The 27513-nt window shown below is 37.2% G+C and overlaps 3 protein-coding genes across 6 annotated transcripts in view; 2 read left to right on the forward strand and 1 right to left on the reverse strand.

Moving 5' to 3' along the window:
• Positions 1-2629: 2629 nt before the first annotated feature.
• LOC132103345 (probable mitochondrial glutathione transporter SLC25A40) lies at positions 2630-6891 on the reverse strand. Its single transcript, XM_059508384.1, has 10 exons — positions 6720-6891; positions 6037-6096; positions 5843-5949; positions 5668-5735; positions 5472-5596; positions 5193-5366; positions 4714-4823; positions 4457-4524; positions 4256-4350; positions 2630-3736 (listed from the first exon to the last, which is right to left on the reverse strand). Exons 1-10 carry the CDS (start codon positions 6823-6825, stop codon positions 3582-3584), a joined length of 1068 nt encoding a protein of 355 aa, XP_059364367.1. The 5' UTR covers positions 6826-6891; the 3' UTR covers positions 2630-3581.
• A 307-nt stretch (positions 6892-7198) lies between these two features.
• LOC132103346 (protein DBF4 homolog A-like) lies at positions 7199-14392 on the forward strand. 3 transcript variants are annotated; one of them, XM_059508385.1, is made up of 12 exons: positions 7199-7459; positions 7857-8020; positions 9214-9402; positions 9734-9784; positions 9898-9967; positions 10061-10137; positions 10791-10836; positions 10942-10987; positions 11064-11195; positions 11283-11403; positions 13060-13175; positions 13278-14392. In XM_059508385.1, the coding sequence occupies exons 1-12, from the start codon at positions 7399-7401 to the stop codon at positions 14086-14088; spliced, it is 1884 nt and encodes a 627-aa protein (XP_059364368.1). In that variant the 5' UTR covers positions 7199-7398; the 3' UTR covers positions 14089-14392. The 3 variants fall into 3 exon arrangements, with proteins under 3 accessions (XP_059364368.1, XP_059364370.1, XP_059364369.1); XM_059508387.1 differs by having other exon boundaries at positions 7200-7676; XM_059508386.1 differs by having other exon boundaries at positions 7201-7688.
• An 801-nt stretch (positions 14393-15193) lies between these two features.
• LOC132103347 (disintegrin and metalloproteinase domain-containing protein 22-like) overlaps positions 15194-27513 on the forward strand; it is a 61413-nt gene continuing 49093 nt past the window's right edge. The window contains exons 1-3 of one of the 2 annotated variants that reach the window (XM_059508389.1): positions 15194-15645; positions 15899-16053; positions 18548-18621. In XM_059508389.1, coding sequence (XP_059364372.1) covers positions 15510-15645; positions 15899-16053; positions 18548-18621 — 365 coding nt within the window. In that variant the 5' untranslated portion in view covers positions 15194-15509. The remainder of the gene's footprint in view (positions 15646-15898; positions 16054-18547; positions 18622-27513) is intronic. The other variant, XM_059508388.1, reaches the window with a different exon arrangement.

Genomic DNA, 27513 nt, shown 5'->3' on the forward strand with positions numbered 1-27513 from the left:
ATTACAAAATCAGAATGTTATCATTAATATGCAGTATTTAATTAATTTTTAATCAATTGACTGCCCTAGTTTGAACCCATTTTCATTTCAATGGAACGTTTAATTTTAGAATTAATTGGTTAAGTTATGTTTGAAGTTAAATTTAATGGATCACTCCTAATACTTCTGCTGGTAATTATAAGAAATTACCATAAGATGTTACTAGTGTGATTTGATCATAAAAACAGACCTGTTTAAAGGTGCCATCTGTCATATCTGGCAAAAAAATCAAGTCATACTCCACATTCCATACCAGATGGGGACAGTATGCCTCAATAAAGTGAATTGGTCTACTCCAGAGTAACAAACGAGAAACGGCAGTCTCTATGCTCCGCCCCTACCTTCACAACAACCCTAGAGCATAGCTGAAGCCTATAAAAGAGGACGTTTTGCCTCCAGAGGAACGTTGGGTGATGTCAAGTGATTTTGAAACATGACATCTTCAAGCTACTCCCCTTCACCTTTACCAGTGAATATGTTCATATTCGTTTTGTTCATATTACATTGAGTTGTATATACACATTATTTGAATTAAATTAATTTGACAGACAGCATTCTGTCAACATCATTGGTCAACATCAGACAGCTGATGTTGACCAAGCTAGCGCCAACCAACGTAAACAGAGCTGCCAACTCTCAAGCATTCACCATGAGACACACGCAATTGACTCTTTTCACACGCTTTCATGCAACACATCAATTTTCTCACGTACAGAAAAACCACGAAGCAAAGAGGACACGGAGACCAACAGACTAGACAGAGCAGGTTACTTATGATATAAAAAAATGGGTAAGTTATAGATAGCTAATTATCAAACGCAGCTACGGTTAGCCATCGCTAACATTAGCACGCTTATAGAATAGCCTTCGATACATTTCTATGTTATAACTTCCCGAAAAAAAATAAACAAACATATAAAACAAACTTCTAGCGAAATACTAACAGCATCTAATTTACCAATCCAAAAGAAATGTTGCAAGTTCGGTGTCGAACCTCATTTCTTTCAGGTCCATCAGTTGTCTCCAGCGATTGAAAGCAGTGCCGATGTTTACTCTGGTTTGGCTCCTTTTCTTATCGGATTTGATTTGTGATTCCGAGCGCGGTTGTTTCCCTGTAGCGGGTGGTGGTCTCTTGCCAAGGGCTTAAGTCATCCTTCCGCTCTCTTCCCTGAACTGAAATGTAGTGGGCTGTACTTTCCACATGATTGACATCAGGTTCAGGTACGCCCACAAGCCGTGCGAGTTATTCGTGTATTGCAGGTTGGCTGGTGGTTATGTTGCCCGCATACCGCCTCCCATGGCCGAAACTGGTATTACGACACCTGTCGGGCCGGGGCTAGTAATGCTACTGCTAATTAAGGTTGATATCTCTGCAGCACTATAACTTGACATTTTTTAATGACTTCATCGCCCTTATTTCTTCTCATACTTTTGATGCGTGAAGGTCATTTTTTTTATATTTCTACCTCAATTTTTGCACATGGCACCTTTAAGGTTGATATCTCTGCAGCACTATAACTTGACATTTTTTAATGACATCATCGCACTTATTTCTTCTCATACTTTTGATGCGTGTAGGTCATTTTTTTAATATTTTTACCTCAATTTTTGCACATGGCACCTTTAAGAGGCATGCTAAGCCATGAGTAATATATGAAAATAACTGAAGGTATTTAGAAGTGTGTATGATTACTCATTAGCAGCAGCACAGTATTAACAGAAATTCCACAGAAACACGTATGCAGAATTCCCATCTAAAATAGTCTTGTCCTCTCATACATCGCCTTTGCTGAACATCCATGGTCTTAGTGTTGAAGAATGTCTCGTCTGCCTGTGACTTCATTTCTGTACTGCAGAAATACATTTGTCACCCTGCACCACAAAACCAGTCATAAGGATCCGTTTTTTATTTTTTAAAACGGCGATGTTGTTAGGATTGGACAATATTTGGCTGAGATACAAGTATTTGAAAATCTAGAATCTGAGGATGCAAATAAAAAAAATATTGAGAAAATTGCCTTTAAAGTTGTCCAAATGAAGTTATTAGCAGTGCATATTACTAATTAAAAGTTAAGTTTTAATATATTTACAGTAGGAAATTTATGGCATAATTTTTGATGAATTTTTTTGGCCATTGCTACAAATATACCCCAGCGACTTAAGACTGGCTTTGTTGTCCAGGGTCATATTTTACATGTGAAATGCATGTTTTACAACGTTCAGAGGCCAGTACATCTAAATGTGCATCTCAAGATTTATTTGAGATTCTTACTGCACTGTTTGTGCAATTAAATATATTTTATGTGTATAGTGGAATGAAGGAAAAGACAGTGTTACGTTTCTGTGTTACGGATTTTCTTTCTCAATGCTTTGAAATCTTTTTTTGTGATTTGAGCTTTTATTTCTATTGTGTTCGGTTACATTGTGACAGAAATAAATGGAGTGAGGATAACGAGGCGCAATGAGATGAATATCATATATTCACCTAATTATAATTTAGCATCAATATATTCAGTCAAATTTCACTTTATGACCTCATGTATGATTTTTTAATTTATTTTCTTCAATAAATTAAAATGTAAATACAAGCTTGTCTGAATGCTGATTTTATCTCGTTGTTTATGTGCGCATTGGAATACTAGCTTACAGAATAGTCACATGACCTCATCACATTACAGCTTTAATGTGGTGTTTGATGTCCAGTTATCAATACAAATTAAATGCAATTTTGTGTAAAAACAAAATGTAAACGGAGAATGCTAAAATTCCTCCTTATTCTTTCATCACACTGGGAACGGAAGGTAAATAATTACAATTTTGCACATTGCATAAGATCTTATAGGCTCCTGGTTCAAGCAACATGAGTGTAAATTAAAATAACTAGAGACAATATTCTGGACTGAATAAAGGAATTCACAACAAAGAGATTTTAAATAATTCATGAATCACTGTTGAAGAAAACAAAAACAAAATTAAATTACAAAAAGCACAATTGTTTAAAAAGTTGTGAAAATTCATTCTAAAAAAAAATAATCAACCTTATTTTTGGCACCATTTGCTCACACTTGTCTTAATTTAACACAAACCTCGAAAAGAAATGACTGAAACACTAAACAATTAAAAGTCAACAAGACAGAACAGGTAGAACAAAATTTCAAGGATGAACATGACTGATGTGCCTGATGTGATTCAATTTGGTGTAAATTTACCAATTTTCCTAATCCTAAAAATAAAATGAAGATGCCTTTATAAGCAAGGGTTTATGTTTCTTCACCTTTTTTAATGAACACATTTAAAAACACAAATATTGAACTATTGTTTTATTTTCAATAATTTGACCTATGTGGAAGATACTCTGTTACTTTTAAATATTTACTAGAGAAAGTAAATACTGATTTATTTCACAGCAACTCTATACGAATCCTCTTTTAGACTGACAGCAAGAGTGATTACATGTTGGGTAAATTTGTGGCGTAGCCTGTGGTTAATTTACTGAATCTTAACAAAGGTCTGTGATGTGATGGATCAAGTGTTCTTTTAAATCAGTGCTTTTCTGAGTGAGAGCAAGTGCTGGACTGCAGTTGTGTCCCCCTCTGTTTCTTCTGGTTGTATCTGTGGAAAAAAGCTTTTCCGAACTCATATGTGCTGATCATTATAGCACACGCCGGAGCCACTTTGATCAGCCTGGGCAGAAAACCTGAAGATAAGAGACAGAGAAATCTGAGCTGTACTACGGAGACATCTAGTGGTGATTTGAAAATCACGGCCCTTTGCTTGCTTAACATAATACTCTTATTTAGCAAGGACGCATTTAATTGATCAAAAGTGCCAGCAAAGACATTAATATTATTACTAAAATTCTGTTCTTTGGAACTTTCTATTCATCAAAGATTTCTGAAAAAAGTGTCACAATTTCCCCAAAAGATGCCGTTTTTTAATATTGTACAACTGTTTTCATATTAGCCTATTAGAATGATTTATGAAGGATTTTTTGTTTCTTTTTCTGAAGGATCATGTGACACTAAAGCTGGAGCAATGATGTTGAAAATTCAGCTTTGCATCACAGGAATAAATTACGTTTGAAAATATATTAAAATAGAAAACATTTATTTTAAATTGTAATAATATTTCACAATTTTAATATACAGTATATTAATCTTATCAATCTCAGATTTTAGAACAGTAGTGTGTGTTCTATATGAATATACATATTTACCTGCAAATAGTCCTGATACTCCATTTTCAGCAACTATCCTTTTCATCACATGATATGTGCTGGATGAGACGTGTGTGGACACTACACAGATTATACTGCACATTAATGTCATATTCTGATTCTGATGTCAAATCAAAGCTCAGAATCCCAATTATGGAAGCCCTTTACATAATTTCACCTGTATACTCACATTTTATTGACTGTTCACCCAGTTCTACTTGTCGTTTTGTCTTGACCACATCAAACGGCAGTGTGATGACTGATGCAAACTAAAGCAAGAAAATTCAGGTACTTATACAGGTACTTGACATATCAGTTTTTATTTACTGTCCAAATACAATGAGGCCAAACACAACCTGGATATTTCACACTGAACTCTACTTATGCATGTATTTAGTACCAGTAAATGAGACCCATCAGAGCTCTGATGATACAGATGTAGTAAATCACAAACTCACTGATCCAGACAGTGCTCCAGCCGTGAATGTGATGGCAACGGTTGGATCTGTACAGTTGTAATATTGACAGAGCCAAACTTTACCCTTCTCATAGTTAAACCAGTACATAGCTGAGGAGAAACTAAGTCAAATAAAAAATTAGGAAATAGCAGCAAACAATACACATTCAAAGAGTCATATGAAGGTATATGAGACCCCTTCAAAATATGGTCAAATGGTAAACATTCTGCTATTTCGTGGTGCATGTTTGGGGTTGGAAATATTTTTTAAATGTTTTTGAAATAAATCTTATTATTATCAAAGTTTATATAAATCTATTATAGAATATAACCAATTTGTGGGTGGATTGGATATCCATCAGAAATCCCATTCAGTTTTATATGAGTTTTATCTTAGGTTTTGTATTTTTGAGTCTTGTGTTTCTAAATCAAGTGCTTCAAAATGTGAAGTGTGTCATGTGAAGGCTGTGTGTGTTTCACCTGAGAATGGGACATCTCGGAGCAGCGTGGGTCCCCAGCCCCTCCACAGAGACCGCCAGCCCTTGTTGTGCAGCGCTGACCGGATAACGGCGCTCAGCTCCTGGTACGACTGCTTCTCAGACTGCATCTTTGTGCGGACCAGCTCCAGGGGGCTGATTACTGTAGCCGACCCCACTGAAACATGCAGAAAAAACTCATGTGATGCCAGGCACACTTTGATATAGAAGGTCGACATGCAGAGAAAAGGTCAAACACTGAATCAGCAGGGATGAACTGTACCTCTCGCGATGGCACCGGCCAACAGCGGTGCATAATCTGATCGGTCTCCCATCCTGTGCTTGAGAATGGCACATAGCTGATCGTAACATGTGAAATAGATAACGGTTGCAGGTACTGCCATCACTCTGCAAGGGGAAATGCATTTCATAATTTATGTCCCAGGGTTTGGACAACAGAAATGTAACTGAACACCTACAGTGTTGGAGGAAGGCCGCTCCATAGAGACCTGACTCCTTCCATACGTATAATCTTAATAAAAGCATCCTGGAAGAGAAGAACTGAGCATTTGAATGAGTTGAACCTATGGTAATATTTTATAAAGCATCACAGGTGAAGAGAAACTGTATTCATTTTTTTATGGTTTAGCTTACCAAAGTGCCGGTGAAATGACCAGGTGTTTTGTACCATGCCTTTGAATTGACATTCTCACAGACACATATATGATCCATCAGGCCATTACAGAACACAAAACATTTCCCTGAAAGGCATTAAAAAAAGGAGTGAGTTAAGTTTTTAACCACATGAACATTTGAGTTCATTTGAACAGAAAAAAGCTCAAGCTTACCTTTGGGGAAAGGATTGTTTTGTGCCTGCAGTCTGATCTTCACCACATCCAGAGGTGTTACTGTGGACATAAAGAAAAAAAAATATTATTATATAGTTATATTTTAATGAATAGATGAAAGCGTCTGCTAAGTGAGTAAACTAACTTACTGTTCAAAAGTTTGGGGTCTGTAAGATTTTTATGATTTTGAAAGAAGTTTCTTATGATTACCAAGGCTGCATTTATTTGATCAAAAATGCAGAAAAACAGTACTATTGTGAAACATAATTACAAATTGCAACAACTGTTTTCTATTTGAATATATTTTAAAATATAATTTATTACTCCCCACTCTCAATTTAAAACCGTGTCAAGCCATAACACTGTGTACTTTTATGAAATGTCTCAAGGAATGTTAAACATGGTACAGACTATTAATAAACGGTTATTAGATGCAAGACTATTTTAGATTCATAGATTCACTTTACCTTGATATTGCAATTTACTATAAAGCTAAACAGAATATGTGTGTTTTTGTGTCACTGAACCCTTCAATGCACAGAATATATTGTTTATATATGTAATTACGTATTGCTTTATTGAATAACATAGTAAAAAGTATTCTGACCCCTGCTACATTCTAAAGGGCATAGATTAATATATTTTTCCGTATATTAAGATATACAAAATCCATAGTCTCTTACCAAACAGTGACGTAATAATTGCCCCTGAGCAAGATGCGATCATCTGCTGGATGGGTGTAATGTCCTTCGTGGGTACTGAAGAACTTTTCTGAGAGCTCATCTCCATGCCTGCGATGTAGAGAAAGTTCCGGTGAATCTGGTTGTACAGACTCCGTTAACCTTACTCTTTACTGAGTGACTGTCATGTGCCAAAAATGGACCTTGTTGAACAAGCCCACATTTCCCTTGTTCATAATGGAGCTGAACATATGAACCGGGTTTACTGCATTGACCTCTATCAGTTATCGTTAAAACTGAATTTCCAAATGACGTAAACGACATAAACTAGGTAACGTCGAAAGAAAAAAGCATTATCATCAGTGCAGTCCAAAGATATTAATTCATTATGAGTTTCACTCTACTGCACTAGTGTGCTGTCCGCGTATGTTTGTCTAGCAGTCTGTTTTGCACCAGCAGATTCGTAACTTCCGGCTATTTAAATTTTGCCATTGGACACAATAAAGCGCTCGCGGACGTGACAGTCTATCGAAGTCATATTTTATACTTTTAACATTCGTTTTCTTATGTATATTCTACATAAAATTCAAGTTGTTTATATTGGTTTAATTGACGTTTCAAATGTCAGAGCTTTGCGGAGTCGTTTTTGAAATGTCAAAAAATATACGTCGAATCTCCCATCATGAACTCCAAGATTACAGATGGTTTTGTCGAGAGGGTCTCGAGCGGGAAGATGGAAACGGGTTACGTCGAGTGTTTGTTATGAAGACATTTACAAACAGTAGAGGCATTCAACACACCATTGTGTTTTTAGTTCAGCGTTTTAATTAAGGAACACTTATTAGTAATGCTGCTATATGTTGGCGGTATAACTAGCTGGTATAGCCGGGTTTAGGGCTGTAACACGGTTAACCGTTGGCAGTAAAAGCTACATGATGAAGCACGACACTTTCTCAATGTGTAAGGACAGAGGTGCTGTGCTGTTTATCTCTTTTAAATAACTATTTTAACTAACTCGTTTTTTTGTCTGTAAAAGTATCCTTTGAAAATAACAAGTTTCCATGCTGCTTATGCTGTTCCGTATGTACACAAAATGTGTTGTTTATTATAAGTCTAATTGTGGTATATTGATCTTCACAGATTCAAAACTGAACGGACATACTAGTGTATCATCTAAAATCAAAGTTAAAGCCAAATGTGATGCTCTACAGAACAAACCTTTTAAAGGGAGAATATTTTACTTGGATCTGCCATGGAATATGAAAACACAACGCTTGGAAAATGACATCGAAACACTTGGTGGTGTAAGTGCAGTTCACTGTTTGTTGTTATAAGTATAATATATAATCAATGCTGTTTTGCGCAAAATATAAATCATTTCACATGCAGGAAGAGAATGCCCTTTAAATGAGAAAAATTTGACAGCTGTCTCTTTAGAAACTCAGGAAAACGACTAGTTTAATAAGCTTCACGATTATGTACTTGTGTTCACTTTTGTCAATGTAAACAAGACTGGAATTTCTGCGTAATTTAAAGTGTATTATATGAATTACATCTAGGTAAGAAGTGATAATAGTCTGTAACTTAAAAGGAATGGTTCACCCCAAACCTTCAGGACATCCATGATGTGTTTCTTAATCAGAACAGATTTGGAGAAATTTAGCATTACACGTATCACTTACTCTGTTCTAAGGAAGAAACAAACTAATCTACATTGTAGATGGCCTGAGAGTGAACCATTCCATTAAAGGGTTAGTTCACTCAAAAATGAAAATAATGTCATTAATGACTTCACCCTCATGTCGTTCCAAACTTGTAAGACCTGTTCATCTTCAGAACACAGTTTAAGATATTTTAGATTTAGTCCGAGAGCTTTCTGTCCCTCCATTGAAAATGTATGTACTGTATACTGTCCATGTCCAGAAAGGTAATAAAAACATCATCAAAGTAGTCCATGTGACATCAGAGTGTCAGTTAGAATTTGTTGAAGCATTGAAAATACATTTTGGTCCAAAAATGACGACTTTATTCAGTATTGTCTTCTCTTCCGGGTCTGTTGTGAGTGCTTTCACGACTCTGCTGACGTGTTTTCTGGACGCGCCCAATAACAAAGATAACACGTAAGCAGCATCACTGCAGTGTTGTTAACGTGCTCACAACAGACCCGGAAGAAAAGACAATGCTGAATAAAGTCGTAGTTTTTGTATTTTCGATGCTTCAACAAATTCTAACTGACACTCTGATGTCACATGGACTACTTTGATGATGTTTTTATTACCTTTCTGGACATGGACAGAACACACACTTTCAATGGAGGGACAAAAAGCTCTCGGACTAAATCTGAAATATCTTAAACTGTGTTCCGAAGATAAACGGAGGTCTTACGGGTTTGGAACGACATGAGGGTGAGTCATTAATGACATAATTTTCATTTTTGGGTGAACTAACCCTTTAACTCAAATCACAGATGAAGTAACCTGTATGTTCTGGTCATCAGACAGTGGAAAAGTTCTTCAGCAAGGAGATCAAGTATCTTGTGTCCAGTAAGCTAGAGGCTCGTTATGCCCAGCGTCTCCTGCCGGAATCTCCTGCTCCCAGTCCTGATTCAGGTGTCAGCTCTCCTCATCCCAGCAGCAGGAGGGAAAGCCATGGGCACAGGGGCAGCTCTCAGGGAGTCACGGATACGGTTAGACAGGATGCTTTTTGTTCTCCGCTTCATTGGCAAAGATTTTGTTTCTGGGTTTCCGAAGTCCAAAATAAAAAAACAAAGCATTTTAAAATGTTTAAAGTCTTTAAAAAGTCATTGTAAATTTATGCTGTAAATGTAATTTTTTTTTAATGCTTAACTAAATTGTAAAGTGGAGTGTCTAACAGCGCCCTTTAGCTATTCAAATTTCACTGTAAACCATGGCTTCATGGGGCTCTTTGCTTTTATAATACATTGGGTTAGCATGCACTTAGCCCACAAATTAAGTCAAAATTCACTGACATGTTTATCTTGCGCTGGAATTTCACAGGTGGTTGTAAGTCGAGGCAAATCCCTTGTGGAGAGAGTCGTTAAGGAACAAGTGAGTCGATCTTTATCATAACTCGTTTGTTTGTTTGTTTGTGAATGAACTCTGTGCTGCAGTCTTGAGTGGTTTATCATTGCTCTGATTGAGGGTTTTCTGTTCTGTTTTAGGAATGTGTTCAGATGAATGGGATCTTGGCCAATGCTCTGGAATGGGGGGTCAAAGTCCTGCATGTTGACGGTATTATCTTTATCACCATTAATACTTGTGTTGTTAGAGAAATGAGATATGGTTTCAGTTTTTCATGGTATTTGATGCTTGACTTCCTAACAGATGTTGTTTCGTATGTTGACAAGAAGAAAGCAAAACTCATTGCAGTGAATGCTGCTAATCCAGTGGTTAAAAGAGCTGTGAGTAGTTTTGTCTGTTGCACATTTTATTATATTTTTTATATTAAGAACCAAATGTACAAGTTAAAAAAAATTAACCATTGAAAAAAACTTTTCTGAATATTGTCTTTAGTAAATAACTATAAAATGTATGTACTGTCTTGCAAATGGTAATGGTAAATGGACTGCATTTATATAGCGCTTTCAACAGACCACATGGCCATCCAAAGCACTTTACAATTTTGCCTCACATTCACCCATTCACACACTCATTCACACACCGACTGCGGTGTCAGCCATTCAAGGCACCATCCAGCTCGTCGGGAGCAGCTGAGGTTAGGTGTCTTGCTCAAGGACACCTCGACACTTGGTCAGGTGGAGCCAGGGATTGAACCACCAACCTTCTGGTTTGTAGACAACCTACATGAACCACTGAGCCACTGCCGTCTACAGTTTGTAGACTAAACTGGAACATTTGAATTTGATCCTTTGACATTCAACAGAAAAAAAAAATTACTCATGTAGAGTCTGCACAGGTTTTCACTATTTCTGCCCTGATTTGGAAATCTGTGGACTGTAAATTTGGCTGCAAACAGAGAAATCTATGGAGCTACAAGCTCTGTGCAGCGCTGTATATATATGTATATATTCAGTTTATCACTCTTTATTTTTAGGCCAGCATTCAGCACACAGAAAAAAATACATATCACAGACTCAATGGTAAGTAGATAGTAAAGAACCTGTTTTAAATGGTTGCATCCTCCTGTTGAAAAATTTGAATATGTAGCAGTCTTTATTTAATTTAGTTTTATTTGTTTTTTCCAGCTGGAAGAATTTGTCGCCCATTTGTGAAAGTAGAAGACTCAAGCAGGTGCATTTCCTTTGTCGATTTTCATGTGTTTCATGTTACTTGTCAAGTTCAAGAACAGTCTGTGATGTTTTTCCAGGCATTATCGTCCCATCTACCTTCCCCTGTCCAAAATGCCCGTGTGCAACCTCCGGTCTCTTCCACCCTGCTGTCCATTCCTGATGGATGAACATGGAAAAGAAGATCCAAAGAAGAGACTGAAAGAGCGAAGGTACAATGAGAATCAGAAATCTCTTTTTGTAATGCATTCATTTTTGAGAGTTTGTCTGTGTGAATGAGAATCTGTGTTTTGCCTCAGGTCTGGAGGGGAACGAGGACCTCGAGGAAAGAAGGACAGGCGCAGAGGAGATGAAGGGCAAGAGAAAAGGAAAGGAGGGTACTGTGAGTGCTGTGAGGTCAAATTCAACAACCTAAAGATGGTAGGTATTGGAAACCATAGAAAGGCAGTCAATTTTTAATAAACACTTTGCATATGCTGTTTCTCATCTGAAAACAAACAGTAATTACAGTATTTTTCGGACTATAAGTCGCACCTGAGTATAAGTCGCATCAGTCCAAAAATACATCATGACGAGGGAAAAAACGTATATAAATCGCACTGGACTATAAGTCGCATTTATTTAGAACCAAGCAGCAAGAGAAAACATTACCGTCTACAGCCGCGAGACGGCGCCCTATGTCTTCAGTGTAGACTACAGGAGCACTGAGCAGCAAAGAGCGCCCTCTCGCGGCTGTAGACGGTAATGTTTTCTCTTGGTTCATTTCTCTCGGTTCATGTCAAATTAATTTTGATAAATAAATCGCACCTGACTATAAGTCGCAGGACCAGCAAAACTATGAAAAAAAGTGCGACTTAAGGCGGGCGTACACGGTGCGATTTTTGCTGTCGTACGAGTTCGCATGCGATTTTTTTCAATCGTGTGGAAATCGCGTATGCTCGTATTGTCGCGGCTCGTATCATTTGCGATGAATTACGAGCCGAGCAGAGTGGCTTACGAGCACTTCCCGACCTCCCGATCATTTTTAAACATATCTAAAAAGTTTGTGAGCTATCGGTTTGAATTCGTGACATGTGTGCAGTTGAACGAGCCGATTTGTTGATTTATCTGAAGTTGACCAATCACGAACTAGGAAAACCACAGAAGAAGAAACACGAACAGATCAGCGCCATGGCGAATGTGGACTATTGACCAGGAGGATAAACTCGCTGAAGTCTGACAGGAACAGCGAGCACTGTATGATGTTTCTAGCAACGTGTACCATGCTTTTTAGTTCTCTCTCTCTCTCTCGCGCGCGCTCTCTCTCAGACACGCATTATGTAGTTTACAGGGACTCTCCATAGACGTAACGGTATTCTATACTATATATCCCCATACACTACCTCTATCCATTACGGAAAATGCATGTTTAAAATTTCTATTAAACACCGTATAGTATTTTTTTAAAGCCATTTGGTTTACGAGGGCACAGGAATTGTCCTCACAAACCATGTTTACATTGTAATACCTATTTCAGATATTTATAAACCTACAAGAACACACACACACACACACAGGGTGACCAAACGTCCCTGTTTCCTTTTGCTGAAAAATAACATGTACGTGTAGGAAACAGTCACGGCTTGTATCAATATTTTATATGCAGTTATGGGAGAGGGAAAGCAGTTATATTAGGCGCGTTCGACTTGAAGCAGCGCTGCACAGAATGACATCACCTGTATGGCATCAAAGTACCGCAAGAGCGATTCGAATGCATTGGATATGTGTGCTCTCTTAGCGCTCTCGCGGTACTTTAATGTCATACCTTCTGTGCGTGCAGCGGTGCTTCAAGTCGAACGCGTCTATCAACTTCGTGCGATTGCTTCTGGAATTCGCAGGTTGTAAAATCGTGTCGTATATCATCTCGTCCGTACGATTTTCAGATAAACTCACTCGTGCCGTGTGCGTGGACATACGATCTTCCGACCATCCGAATTCGCACCGTGTACGCCCGCCTTTATAGTCCGGAAAATACGGTATACATTCTGGGCTGAACCAGGATTTGCATGACATCTGTGCTCACCTTCTGACCACCAGCACCTAGAGAGTGAGCAGCATCAGACTTTCTCTAAGAGTGAGGAGTACACAGTTGTAGATCGAATTACTGCTGGGCTGACCTGCGACCTTATTAACATTGGCATGCACAGCAGAAGGTACAAACGTCTTTAAAAAATTTTAGCTCTCCTTATTGTTTTTTTTTTTTTTTTTTTTACTGGCATTATGACAGCACTATTTTTAATGTCCCTCTGCCATAGGGTGAAATGCAGTACATCAACCCCTGTTCTGTGTGCTGGAGCTATGTTGCCTTTAAAGGAAGATGTGGGATCTGTAAATGGTGATTGGAAACATGAAAGCGATGGGTCTTTGCCTTGGAGCTCTACAGCAAAGCAACCTGTTTCAGAACGGACCAAAGAAAAACCTCTGTCAATTCGCAAACGCAACAGGGGCCAGTGTGAATACCCTCTGAGCAATCAGGACAGCTTTTTTGACCAATCCGATGTTCTGGAGAAGTCCCAGTCTAAGCGTGGAACCTTTGCGTGGGAATTCCACTCACAATCTGCTGTGCAGAAATCTGAAGGTGCATCTTTTCTCAGCAGAGAGCAGAACTGTGACTCTAATGCACCTGAATGCAGGACAGACCAACAAACTTGGACAAATCCTGACATGTACACCGCTCAACAGTTCGGTGAAAGAAACCGAGAATCATTAACAAGATTTGAGTGCTTTAGGACTAACTGCTGTGAAGTTTATTTGCAAAGTATGCCAGAAAATCAAGTTGAAAATTCAGCTCTTTGGCCTTCAGGCAACACAGAACCTGAACCGGACCTCGATAGCCCCAATAATTCACTGCAACAGAAGGTTTGTAATGTCAGATCCAGAAGAAGAAAGCAAGTACCAGCCTTGCACATTGACTCAGTGAGTAAAGAGAGAGAATCAATGAGCTCTCTTACACCTGTTAAACCTGTACTGGAGTGCAAGAACCCACCTGATTATCTCCTGGACCTGTGGCAGCTCTTTCAGTCCAGTGACAACATGGATGAAGACTTTAAGGGTTTTTCAGATTAAAGCTGTGTAGAGGAATTTAACATGTATGTATGTGTTATAAAAGTTATTAATGTGCCAAATAATATATATTAATGAATCTATTTTCTTTCATCAGTATGATGGAAAACTGCATTCTTACTATACAGGCTTTAAAAGAACGTATAGACTGAAAAATACCTACTGACTTTATACAGAAAAGAAATCTGTGGAGATACTCAGCAAGTATATACATTTAATGAGTGGATGTAATTGAATAATATAGCAGCATGAGATTTTCTTGAAATGTTTTCCTGGTTCCTGTATTAAATTGCTAAAAAAAATTTTTTTTTACAATGGTTTAGTGTATTGTTTTTTTTATTATTTTATCATGGTTATAAGCACCAGTGTTTTGCAAAAACAAATATATATGTGTGTGTGTGTTTCTGATTTGCCATGGGCTTCTGTTTAACAGTGCATAATGTGTGATAAGTACATTAGGGGGTGTATTCATAACATCTGTATGAGAAAGTCTTTTTCCATTACCCTCAGTGTTTCAAGATTTTCTCAGACCGATTAATATTTTATATAAACTACTGTTCAATCATTTTGGGCTGGTAAGATTTTTTAATCTAATGAATACTTTTATTCAGCAAGGTTTTACATAAAAGCCCCAAAAAGTTTTAAAGATATTAAGGAGCACAACTGTTTTCAGCATTGATAATAAAATGTTTTTTTTTCTTGTGCAACAAATTAGCATAATCAGAATGATATATATATGGAAATTCTGTGTTATTTGAAATTCAAGCTTTGTTTTAAGACTTCCTCATAGGATAATGCAAAATTTATTTAAAAACATGTTTGTTCCCAGGGTAATAAATCGCAGTCACATAAATCGCAAGCACAGAATTTTACTGTATTGGTTTTATTTTTGCTCTTTTCTGGATAATCTGAACATTATGAAATTATTAGTGCATAAAGCATTATTATTCCCTGAATGGTTGCATGCTGCATACTAAAAGACGTTACGTTATTTAATAATTTGTAGTATATTTCCATATCAACCACAGTGTTTCACTTTTCTTGTGCACCACACGGGATCTTTATCTGTTTGGCGCAGAAGGTGAAAGCAGGTGGAGCGCGCACTACACTACCCGTCATCCCGAGTGGAGCTCGCTCATGTATATTTATGAGGCGTTTCTGCAGTGAGGCGGATGGATATTTTTGATGTCTTGCTAAGGAGGTGGTGGCTTGGGCCTGAATTTAGTTTTCCAGAACGCACCCGCCTTCGACCAGTCATTGGCAAGCCGCTCGCACTACCCGCGTCTCGGTTTGGAGGCTGCTCGCGCGTCACTAATGGCAACCAGCGCGCGAAAGGATGTGTGTGCGCGCCTTCCTGAGGGAGAACGAAAATCGCGTATAATTTGGGATTTAACTCGTATATCGTATAATTTGGGATATATGTGATGAACCGCGATTTTCTGAAACGAATGGACGCGGGAATGATGCCTCTCCGTGTCGGGATTTCCTTTCTGTGTCTCTTAGTAGCAGTGATGAGCTCTGTGATACATACCAGCATCTCCTTGACTCATTACGGTGAGGGTGCGTTTTTATACATTTCATAACGAAACTAAATAATTATGGCGTATTTCTACCATATTAGTGTAGTATTGTAACGTTACTCCCCCATATTCGTTTCAGACGATGTAAACAACTATAATATGTAACGGTAAATATTCGACACTGAGCCGTGATTTATCATTATGTATCCTATCCAACAGAATATTATATACAATTCCATACGTGTCCCTCGAGAGAAAAATCTGTATTTCTGTAATTTTTGTTATTCTAGGAGACGCCTTAAAGACGAGGGCTCGGCGTGATGAAGCCAGGTTCCTCGGGAGAGAGAACACGGTACCGGTCCGGTTAGTGTACCGAATGGACGAAGACAGTCAGGCCGGTCATGATGTTCTCAACACACGGGTCCGAGTGAGCTCTGAGGCTAAACAGGTGTGTATTATTTTTTTCTCATGTTCGAATGTCATCTGTGTATCACAAGGATCCTCTCTCCTCCCGTTGCCATTGGAGACACGCTGCTCTTGGAATGATGTGTGTTTTTCTCTTTTACTCTCTTTCTGAGTCTTGTAGTCAGACTCATATACAAAATAGTATATACAGTAATATTGTGAAATATTACAATTGAAAATAACAGTTTTCTGTTTGAATCAAATATAATCTCTTCCTGCAATGACAAAGTTGAATTTAATCAGCCATTTCTCCATTACAGTGTATCATGAGTCTTCAGAAATCATGCTAATACAAAAGTCTAAGCCTTTTTTCCCATCCTGCTCAGGTGCTCATAGTTTCTGTGTCTGAATAATTCACAAAGGCACAGATATGCAATCGCTTGGAGCTCTTTGACTGGTTAGAATGTCTGTACATGTGTCCTAATGTCGCTGTTTTGTACTTTGGGCTGTGTGTGCACGTGTGGGGCTTAACCCTTTGTCTGACGTGTGCAGCTGAGCTCTGTGTAATTCACTCGAAGGCTTTTTTGTAATGTCAATACATTGTATTGATTTAATCATTGTGGTGTTATATGTGACCCTGGACCACAAAATCAGTCATAAGGATACATTTCTCAAAATTGAGATGTATGCATAATCTGAATAAATAAGCTTTCCATTGATGTATGGTTTGTTAAGAACAGACAATATTTGGCTGAGACACAACTATTTAAAGATCTGGAATCTGAGGGTGCATAAAAATCTAAATACTGAGAAAAACACCTTTAAAATTGTCCAGATTAAGTTCTTAGCAATGCATGTTACTAATCAAAAATTTGGTTTTTATATATTTACGGTAGGAAATTTATAAAATATCTTTATGGAACATGATCTTTACTTAATATCCTAAATGATTTTCGGCATAAAAGAAAAATCAATAATTGTGACCCATAATCTTTTTTTGGCTATTGCTAAAAATATACCACAGCACAGTGACTTAAGACTGGTTTTGTGGTCCAGGGTCACATATATGGTTATACATTAGACCACTTCAGCTGTTATTTTGATTTTTTGAGAATTAGGCATATGCAATATTGGACCCACCGGTGGGTCCCCAGAGTTGATGTGGTTAGAGACTGGATTAGAAGCTCCACGTTTGGCTTACAGTTGGATCTTTTTGAAGATGGTTTTATTTATAGAAATTCACTGATGCCAGAAAAAAAGAGGAAGAAAAAAAGAAAGAGAAGTTTGCTAATTTTAGATTTTCTCCTTTTTTTTACACAAAATGTAGATCAGAAAAAAAATTTAATTGAGCATTTTAAAACAATAATATGATGAAACAGCAATCGATGATACCAAAGACATAGTCTAATGGACAGAAAGCTGCAGCCCTCTCATCTTACACAGTTTCTAGAAAACACTTTATTACCTCTTTATTAGATTTGTGTGTTAGAGTGTTATTGTGCATCTTGTTTAGACTTGACAAACAAATACACATTTGAGGAGCAGGAGATTGATGTGGGTGTGACTCGGGGAGGGTAGCTTCATTCAGGAGGCCACTGATGGGTGAAGTGTAAGGATCTCCCCCTACATATTTCTTCCACCCCTTCATTCTCCTTCCATTTTTATTGATAACTACCCTTTGCTGGCTTAGGGAGAGGTGTGGTCCCTTGGGGGTGTTACACTCTCCTCACCTCCCTCATATGCTTCTATTTCTGCCTACCCCCCACCTCACACACACACACACACACATTCAAATCCACTCACAAGCAAAAAGAACAATGCATTGCAACCCAAAAGCTTCTCTTTCCCTGGGGGGGTGTTATACGGTCCTAGCCATATGGGCCCCAAGCAGGCAGTGAATTAACCATCAGCGAACAAGCACATACACCCAGACAGCCACCAGTCCTGCACATCAAAGTGTACCGTGATGGATAAAAAAAAAAAAAGCAATTAGCACATCTAATTTTAACCCCCCCTCCCCCTCGACACACAAAATATGTTCTATTTTTTTTTTTTTTTTACAATTTTTATTGTCTCGGCTCAAACTGATGCTCAATCAGATTTAAAAGCCTTCATGTTAACACCTCAATGTGAATGAAATTTAGATTGGATTGAAAGGGAGGTGCTAAACAGAATGAATCCAATCAATAGGAAAAAACTAGGCTTTTAAACACTTCAAATAGATTCAAAAATACCTTGAAAAAATTCACATGTAAACAAAAATGTGGATTGGATTGCTAAATTTAGTGTTCATATAAAGATAACTTTTAGAATCTGAAATCGGATTGGATTTACTCAGACTGATGTAAATGACTGCATGTAAACATACCTACCTAAGACTGGAGTTATGCATGAATAAAAAAAACAATATCTAATTTTATTTCTCTTTTCCAAAACATCAGATTTGTATCTAATTTTCCATTTTTATTGTCTCAGCTCATGTGTGACATTATAAGAGATGAGAATGACCAGGTATCGTCTTGTTTTGTCTCTTATAGAACCACATGGCTCAGGCTAGCTTCCAGGTACAGGCCTTTGGACAGACCTTCATTTTAGACGTGGAACTGAACCAGTGAGTATCTGCTTCCTGGATGTCATGTAGCTCTTTGAGCTCAGAAAAGCACTGAAAAAATGCAGTGTGTGTGTGTGTGTGAGGAATGGCTAATGTATATCAGATTCTATTTGCAAAGGGTTTTATGTTGCCGCTGATGGTCTGCATGATCATAATGGCTGATGATTTATGCTGAAGGATTGGGAAAGACCTGACCTCTCTATTGATCATGACATCTACAGCGTTCTCTTTCTCTATCTCTCTTTCTGTCAGGATTCCATATATTACATGTTGTCTTAATTTTGAAAAAGATCACTATTTTCATTAATTCCTTGTTCTCATTTGATTGGTCCTGTAGTGGCAGTTTTTGTATTTTTGTGATTGTTTTGAATTTGAAGCCATAATGCCCTAATGCATTTACTTATATTTTGCCATGACATGAAAACTAGTTAACATTCCACCTTGAAAAAAAACCCTGTATTTTATATTAATAACATAAAGCCTTTTAAGGATCCTAAAGATTTCTTGCATTTTTACATTATTTAGCACCCCCCCCCCCCCCCAAAAAACCCTTATTATAGTTTTTTTTTAAATTCTCATTACTCTCATTTATGATTCTCATTAGATTCCCTCTACTGTATAACAATGAATTTTGTATTTAAATCGGCATAAATTAAAGTACAGCAAATATTGCCATGACGAATAAACACTGTACTATTTGAATCTATTCTTTTTTTTACATTCTACTAATTAAAATTTTATTTTTTCCTTGCATTATGGTAATGAGAATTATGTGGAAATTATGCCTTATTAAGAATAATTCGTTTTGAATTACATTTTGAAGTATGAAACATTAGTTCTGAAAATGTCACAATGCAAAAATAAATAAATAAAATTGGGACTGAACCATAACCTGGCATGTTCTTACATCCACAACTGCTTTTGTACTTTAAACTGGTGCCAGACAGAGTCAGAGTCAGCAGATTTGATTTCATTACAATAATGCATCATGAATATTTCAGTGTTCTCCTTCGGTGTCTGTGTTTCTCCTAAAACATCTTGGTGGAGAGAAACTCTGGATTTAAGATGCGACTCCCTCTGTGTTTTTGTCAGGCCCTTTGTTAATGGAGTGTGTTTGTGTTGTGCTGTTGGCATTCTAATATAGTTATACCTCTGTAAAGGAGTTTATTTGAGGTTGATATGCATAACTGCTGTTAATATTAAAGGACTTTTAGGCCTTGAGGGCAGTCTTTATGAGTGTTCAATGTGGCGCTGCACAGACCGAACTGTGATAGTTGCTGCTTCAAAAATTGAAAGCGGAGACATCAATTGATTGTGTGTGTTTGCATATTCCATCACAGATGAAGTGAATTAAATGTAATATTTGTCAAATACATAGATGTTTTAGAAAAATTTTCATATACTGCTTAATACAGCACCATCTGTTCAAGAATAAAGTTCAACATATACATATACTATTTAAAGGAACACTCCACTTTTTTTGGAAATAGTCTCATTCTCCAACTCCCCCAGAGTTAATAAATTGAGTTTTACCATTTTTGAATCCATTCAGCCGATCTCCGGGTCTGGGGAAGTCACTTTTAGCATAGCTTGGCATACATCTTTGAATCCTATTAGACCAGTAGCATCACGTTAAAAAATGACCAAAGATTTTCTATGTTTTTCCTATTTCAAAACTTGACTCTTCTGTAATAATATCGTGTACCAGCGGAAAATGAAAATGAGTTGCGATTTCCAAAGCTGATATGATTAGGAACTATACCGTATTTTCCGCACGATAAGGCGCACCGGATTATAAGGTGCACCTTCAATGAATGGCCTATTTTAGAACTGTTTTCATATATAGGGCGCATCGGAATATAAGGCGCATAGAATAGAAGATACTGCAGTCAAACGTTTGACTGGGTTTGCTTTATGCATCCACTAGATGGAGCTGTGCTAAAGGGAATGTCAACATTTTGACAGAGTGCCTTGATCCACATATAAGGCGCTCCGGATTATAAGGCGCACTGTCGTTTTTTGAGAAAATTAAAGGCTTTTAAGTGCGCCTTATAGTGCGGAAAATACGGTACTTCAATTCCGGCGTAATAATCAAGGAACTGTGCTGCCGTAAAATGTGTGTAGTTGCAGCAATAGCAGAGTTGCTGGGAACTATTTTCAGGCGCTGCATAATATGTTATGCAAATCTTCCCACATAGTGACGTAAAGATGTGGGGGCATGTTAGAACGAGCCGTTTTACGGGGGTGTGGTTGACTCTTAACTTTTATAAAGAATATCTCTTTGATTTTGAGACTTTAGTCTTTGCAACTTTACAGATCTTCTTTATGCACCAAGAGCTTGTAACACTCCAAAGAGAAAGGAAAAATCATATGACCCATTTAAATTTTTATGGGCTTGTTTCTCCTTGCAGTTTATTTCAAGATCAGGGAACACGAATAAGTCAAGATATACCTTGTAGCGTGTTCCCTGTGATTTCTTGCACTGTGAATACAGTCTCTGATGTCATTAACAGCTAGTTGTTTAGTTTGGTTCCCTCTGCACGATGGTACTTGTGTGTGCTAAAGACAGTCATGTTTTGTTTGTTTGTACATAGTATTGTTTTTCACAAGTTGTTGCAGTGCATTTTAGGACTGCATTTCCACAAAGTTTACATGCACTGCTGGCTTAGAATTCCAGAGGTTTTCTTAAAGGCAGCATAATCATGCTGCCTACCTTTTTTAATAGTCGACGCGTCAGGAGCACACCTCTGATAACTTAAAATCCTGTCTGCGTAGGCTGCTTACTAGGTTTTGGATTAGAGCCATTGATACAGGTTATTATATCAGTTAGTGTTTTCTCTTTAAGTCTGCATGTAGCTTGTCTTGTTCAGTACAGGTTTTTGCATTAATGGCTTCTGACAGGATGGATTTGATTTCCTCTGTCCCTTTGAATAGTGCTGTGTGTATACAGTATATAGCAGCGAGAATCACAAAAGTGTGTGTTGCGTTGTTTAGTTTGTTCTTCTGCACCCATGGAGAGCTGGCAGTTGGATCCGTCCTGACTGACCTGCGTCCAGATTCATTTTCCAGTTTTCACCTAGGAAACCAATTCATTCTTTCATTCTCATTCTCTCACCTCTCTCTGTTAATTTCTAAAGTGTTAGGAATTTTCTTAACTTGTTTGTGTGTGTGTTTGTGTATGTGCGTGCCTGTATTTGTGTGAATTTGGCTTTTCTCTGGCCTCCTGCTGAGACCTACTTTCCTCAAAAATTTATTTTGTATAATCGTTCAATATCTATAGCTTAGCAATCTCAACACATATTAGCAATCTCAATTGACATATTTATATCAATTTCCACAACAATAAGTCTTATTTTGCTTGGATTATTTGAATATGACTCAAACTCCAACAACAGTCCACACACACACACACACACACACACACACACTGGCTTGCCCCCTGCACCCTCTCATGCGCTCTGAATAATGAATGAGGGTGTTTGATTAAAGCGGTTGGTGCAAATGGACTTTCTGCTTTTCAATCATGCTTTGTCATTGTGACAACGGACCATGTGGCAGAAAGGAAGCATTGAAATCCATCAGATATTGCTGATGCTGGGGGGTGGGAACAGACTGCTTCAACTCAGAACAGATAAAAAACTATCACAAGTTCACCTTTGAATTTAGATATCAGTGCAGACAAGTCATCCATTAATTTCAAACCTTTGGTAAGTGCATGATCAATCCCATTTTTATCTTGCTTTCAAGTGCCCTCATCTAAACTTCCTTAAAGCAAAATAAATCAACATGTGAAGCAAAATTTCCTTTAAACATGACAGAGAATGTCTTGAATGTGTTTTATGAATCAAATGCATTAAATTGGCAAATTTGTTTTCATGTTTTAGGTATTGACCTTAGCTAAATCATTATTTTGTAAGAATAATGAAATAATTATTTAGCTTTTCTTCACCCTTTGTGTTTATTTGATATTTCAGAATATATTTGAAACCATTAAATTGATCAGAATTGACAGTAAAAACATTTTAATGATACAATTTTTTTCCCATTTTCTTTTTATTTGATCCAACATTGATATAATAGTATTTTTTGACTGTATTTCTGATCAAATAAATACAGCCTTGATGAGCATAAGAGGCTTCTTTCAAAAACTATTTTTTCATTTGTATGCAACAATACATATTAATTTTATTATCTGATAATAATATATAGATTTAGTGAGAATGCCAATTAATTATTGAATCGGAAATTGTAATAAAATTTCCCAACGGTATACACATTTAATTTGGAGATGCAAAACATCTCTGTCATGTCTTTCTCATACTCACAAGTATGTAGAGATACTTTAATGTTTCTAATGTGAGACTCATTATATTAAATATTTGAGTATTTTAAATATTTATTTATGAAACTCAAAAGTAATAATGTGTAATGTTAATGTTCATTTTATACATTAATCTGAAGTAATATTTAAAAATTTCCCTGTAAGCAACACCCACAGACTCCATGCAGGATGCATTTCCATTTCCATTTCCATTTATCATCCTTTCAGCTGTGTTCAGCATGCATGAAAGAGTCCAAACACACCTCAAGACACACTCATTGGTTTAATTTCAGATGTCAGTTGCACCTGAGGGTTTTGTAGCATGTGTGTACATGCGTATGAGATGTCGGTTTCTTGTCTTTGTTTGATTCTGTGGTGCTGAGTTTTTTAGACATTATGATCAAAGAACCGGTTCTTGTTTCCAAACCATAGGGTGAGTGTGTGGGTTTAAATTAAAATAATTTGCCTGTATATAACAACACATTGATGCCATTGTAATCATAATTTAGATTATATAGGAAATATAATAATTTCTTTAAGTGTTAATTGTTAATGTGAAATAGTTAACACATGTATTTAGTTAAGCAGACACAACAGAAATTTTATTATAGCATGCGATTACAACTTGTTCATGATTACAGTATAAGGATGATGTTCCTATATAAATATATTATTTGACATTGTTGTATGTCGATGCAAAGTTGGCATCATCTGGGATCTTCACAATAGTAGATATACAACAGTATCCAGATATGAAGACAACTAGCACAGTATTGACTAAAGCCATTTTTGTAAAATATATATTCAGTGTTTTGAATGTCAGTGTCCAGATCTGTTATATGTTATCTCAAATAGCATCAGTTTATAATGATAATATTTATTCACCTCTATTTTACCATCCTTTCAGGAAACTGCACAGTAGAGGAAAGCTATACAAAACATGAGAAAGAGGCAGAGAGAGAGAAAGTGACTAAGTTATTGTATGGAGGGAGAGTGAAGTCTGTGTAGGTGTGTGATGGAGGAGGAGATAGATCCAAGAGAGATGGAGTCAGGAAAAACAGCTGGCATCAGAGTCTCAGAAGTGCTCCTGCTCATATAGTTCACATGTACCATGACACAAGATCATTTCAGAAGCAGGTCTAAGACTTTCTGCTCTACCTGTCTATCTTAAACACAGATTTACACAGATTTGTAATTAGCATGCACCTATATTATCCATATTATTATTCTTGCAATGTTGCAAATGCAACATTTGATCATTAAGCGAATCTTATTTGTTATGCTGTAGCATGTTGTGGCACGTTTATTTTTGGTGATCTTTATTACAACCCGAATTCCGGAAAAGTTGGGACGTTTTTTAAATTTTAATAAAATGAAAACTAAAGGAATTTCAAATCACATGAGCCAATATTTTATTCACAATAGAACATAGATAACGTAGCAAATGTTTAAACTGAGAAATTTTAAACTTTTATCCACTTAATTAGCTCATTTAAAATTTAATGCCTGCTACAGGTCTCAAAAAAGTTGGCACGGGGGCAACAAATGGCTAAAAAAGCAAGTAGTTTTGAAAAGATTCAGCTGGGAGAACATCTAGTGATTAATTAAGTTAATTGATATCAGGTCTGTAACATGATTAGCTATAAAAGCTTTGTCTTAGAGAAGCAGAGTCTCTCAGAAGTAAAGATGGGCAGAGGCTCTCCAATCTGTGAAAGACTGCGTAAACAAATTGTGGAAAACTTTAAAAACAATGTTCCTCAACGTCAAATTGCAAAGGCTTTGCAAATCTCATCATCTACAGTGCATAACATCATCAAAAGATTCAGAGAAACTGGAGAAATCTCTGTGCGTAAGGGACAAGGCCGGAGACCTTTATTGGATGCCCGTGGGCTTCGGGCTCTCAGACGACACTGCATCACTCATCGGCATGATTGTGTCAATGACATTACTAAATGGGCCCAGGAATACTTCCAGAAACCACTGTCGGTAAACACAATCCGCCGTGCCATCAGCAGATGCCAACTAAAGCTCTATCATGCAAAAAGGAAGCCATATGTGAACATGGTCCAGAAGCGCCGTCGTGTCCTGTGGGCCAAGGCTCATTTAAAATGGACTATTTCAAAGTGGAATAGTGTTTTATGGTCAGACGAGTCCAAATTTGACATTCTTGTTGGAAATCACGGACGCCGTGTCCTCCGGGCTAAAGAGGAGGGAGACCTTCCAGCATGTTATCAGCGTTCAGTTCAAAAGCCAGCATCTCTGATGGTATGGGGGTGCATAAGTGCATACGGTATGGGCAGCTTGCATGTTTTGGAAGGCTCTGTGAATGCTGAAAGGTATATAAAGGTTTTAGAGCAACATATGCTTCCCTCCAAACAACGTCTATTTCAGGGAAGGCCTTGTTTATTTCACCAGGACAATGCAAAACCACATACTGCAGCTATAACAACAGCATGGCTTCATCATAGAAGAGTCCGGGTGCTAACCTGGCCTGCCTGCAGTCCAGATCTTTCACCTATAGAGAACATTTGGCGCATCATTAAACGAAAAATACGTCAAAGACGACCACAAACTCTTCAGCAGCTGGAAATCTATATAAGGCAAGAATGGGACCAAATTCCAACAGCAAAACTCCAGCAACTCATAGCCTCAATGCCCAGACGTCTTCAAACTGTTTTGAAAAGAAAAGGAGATGCTACACCATGGTAAACATGCCCCGTCCCAACTATTTTGAGACCTGTAGCAGAAATCAAAATTGAAATGAGCTCATTTTGTGCATAAAATTGTAAACTTTCTCAGTTTAAACAGTTGCTATGTTATCTATGTTCTATTGTGAATAAAATATTGGCTCATGTGATTTGAAAGTCTTTTAGTTTTCATTTTATTAAAATTTAAAAAACGTCCCAACTTTTCAGGAATTCGGGCTGTATGTTGTTTCTTGGATTCCTTAAGGTATTGTTCACCCAAAAATGTAATTCTGTCATTAATTACTCACCCCCATGTCGTTCCAAACCTGTAAGATTCTCATTCATCTTCAGAACAAAAATTAAGATATTTTTGCTGAAATCCGAAAGCTTTCTGACCCTGCATAAACAGCAGTGCAACTGAAACGTTCCCAGGACCAGAAAGATAGTAAAATGTTATGTTGCTATGTAATGTTATGAAGCTACAAGAATACATTTTGTTCACATTATTTTTGTTTTCTTTGCACACAAAAAGTATTCTCATAACTTCATAACATTATGGTTGAACCACTAATGTCACGTGGACTATTTTAACGAAGTCCTTACTACCTTTCTGGGCCTGGGAATGTTTCAGTTGCACTGCTGTCTATGCAGGGTCAGAAAGCTCTCTTAAACTGTGCTTATAACAAGTAACATTTGCTGAGTGAGTAACAAATGTGACAATGAAGAATGGAGTAATGACTGCAGAAAATTCAGCTTTATCATCACAGGAATAAATTACAATTTAAACTATATTCAAATAGAAAACAGTTGTATTAAACTGTAATAATATTTCACTGTTGTGAATTACTGATTAATTCAGAAATGTTTCAAGTTTTTTTTAAATCTTATCAACCCCAAACTTGTGATGGTAGATTTGTATATGTATATATTTAGAGAGAGAGAGAGAGAGAGAGAGAGAGAGAAATGACTAGACAAGTAATGTAAATTCATTGCCTGGTGTGTGAGAGATTGTGTTTAGATTGTGAGTTATTGGGGGGATTTGATTTTGAAGGCAAATCGGTGTAAATAATGAGCATATTTGATATTAACAAGCTCAGTGGGAGGAGCTGGTGAAACACACACGTTCACAATGAGAACAACTGCACCTGCTCCCCTCAGAATATTTCTTCTTATGGGGGGAAGGGTCTCTCTGTGAAATATACCAAATCTGTCTTACATTGTAAAGACATTCCCTTGTGTGTGTGTGTGTGTTCATGCATGTTTTATGGTTACATATTGCTGATTCTATTGTGCACATTTAATTTAATTATAGTGATTATTTGTTGGTACTGTGAATGTGTATGGATAAGGCTGCTCGCAAGTCTTTTGTTTGCTGAGGCTGCAGTTTTGTCTCTTCGGGAACACGGGCAGAGCTGCAGGTTTAAAAACTCCTGGACAGCAAAAGCAAAAATGAGCTGAAGCGCTCAGCATACTCTTTACAATACTGACTTCAGCTTTTCCAAACACACACACATTCACAAATGCTCTCACACAATACTTTAACATGATGTTGATGTTTTAATATCTCAAAGTCAATACACTCTAGATACCTTAGACTTGCATCCACTTTTGTCTAATGAAGATGTATTTGTCTGAGAACATGAACAGGCATTAGTCTATTGGGAATTTGAGTCACTGCTTTAATCTCAAACACACATAAATCACAGCAGGAATCAGAATTGCGAAAGTCTCCATATTTCCATGGAATATAAATTGTGGAACAACACACTTCTTCTACTACTATCATTTGTTTACACTAGTTTTAAGTGTGCCAATTAAAAAGTAAACTTTTACTGTATGTGTTCAAGTAATTAAATCAGAGATCGGGGGCTCCAGCTGTGCTGG

Source organism: Carassius carassius, chromosome 24 (genome assembly GCF_963082965.1).
Source record: "Carassius carassius chromosome 24, fCarCar2.1, whole genome shotgun sequence".
NCBI lineage: Eukaryota > Metazoa > Chordata > Actinopteri > Cypriniformes > Cyprinidae > Carassius > Carassius carassius.

Coding starts and splice junctions, on each gene's coding strand:
- LOC132103345 (XM_059508384.1), bottom strand. CDS start 6,825: ATGGAGATGAGCTCTCAGAAAAGTTCTTCAGTACCCACGAAGGACATT. Junction 5,736..5,842: donor GTCATTTCACCGGCACTTTG/GTAAGCTAAACC, acceptor CTTCTCTTCCAG/GATGCTTTTATTAAGATTAT. Junction 4,351..4,456: donor CAAGTAGAACTGGGTGAACA/GTCAATAAAATG, acceptor ATTAATGTGCAG/TATAATCTGTGTAGTGTCCA.
- LOC132103346 (XM_059508385.1), top strand. CDS start 7,399: ATGAACTCCAAGATTACAGATGGTTTTGTCGAGAGGGTCTCGAGCGGG. Junction 9,785..9,897: donor AGAGAGTCGTTAAGGAACAA/GTGAGTCGATCT, acceptor GTTCTGTTTTAG/GAATGTGTTCAGATGAATGG. Junction 10,988..11,063: donor AAAGTAGAAGACTCAAGCAG/GTGCATTTCCTT, acceptor ATGTTTTTCCAG/GCATTATCGTCCCATCTACC.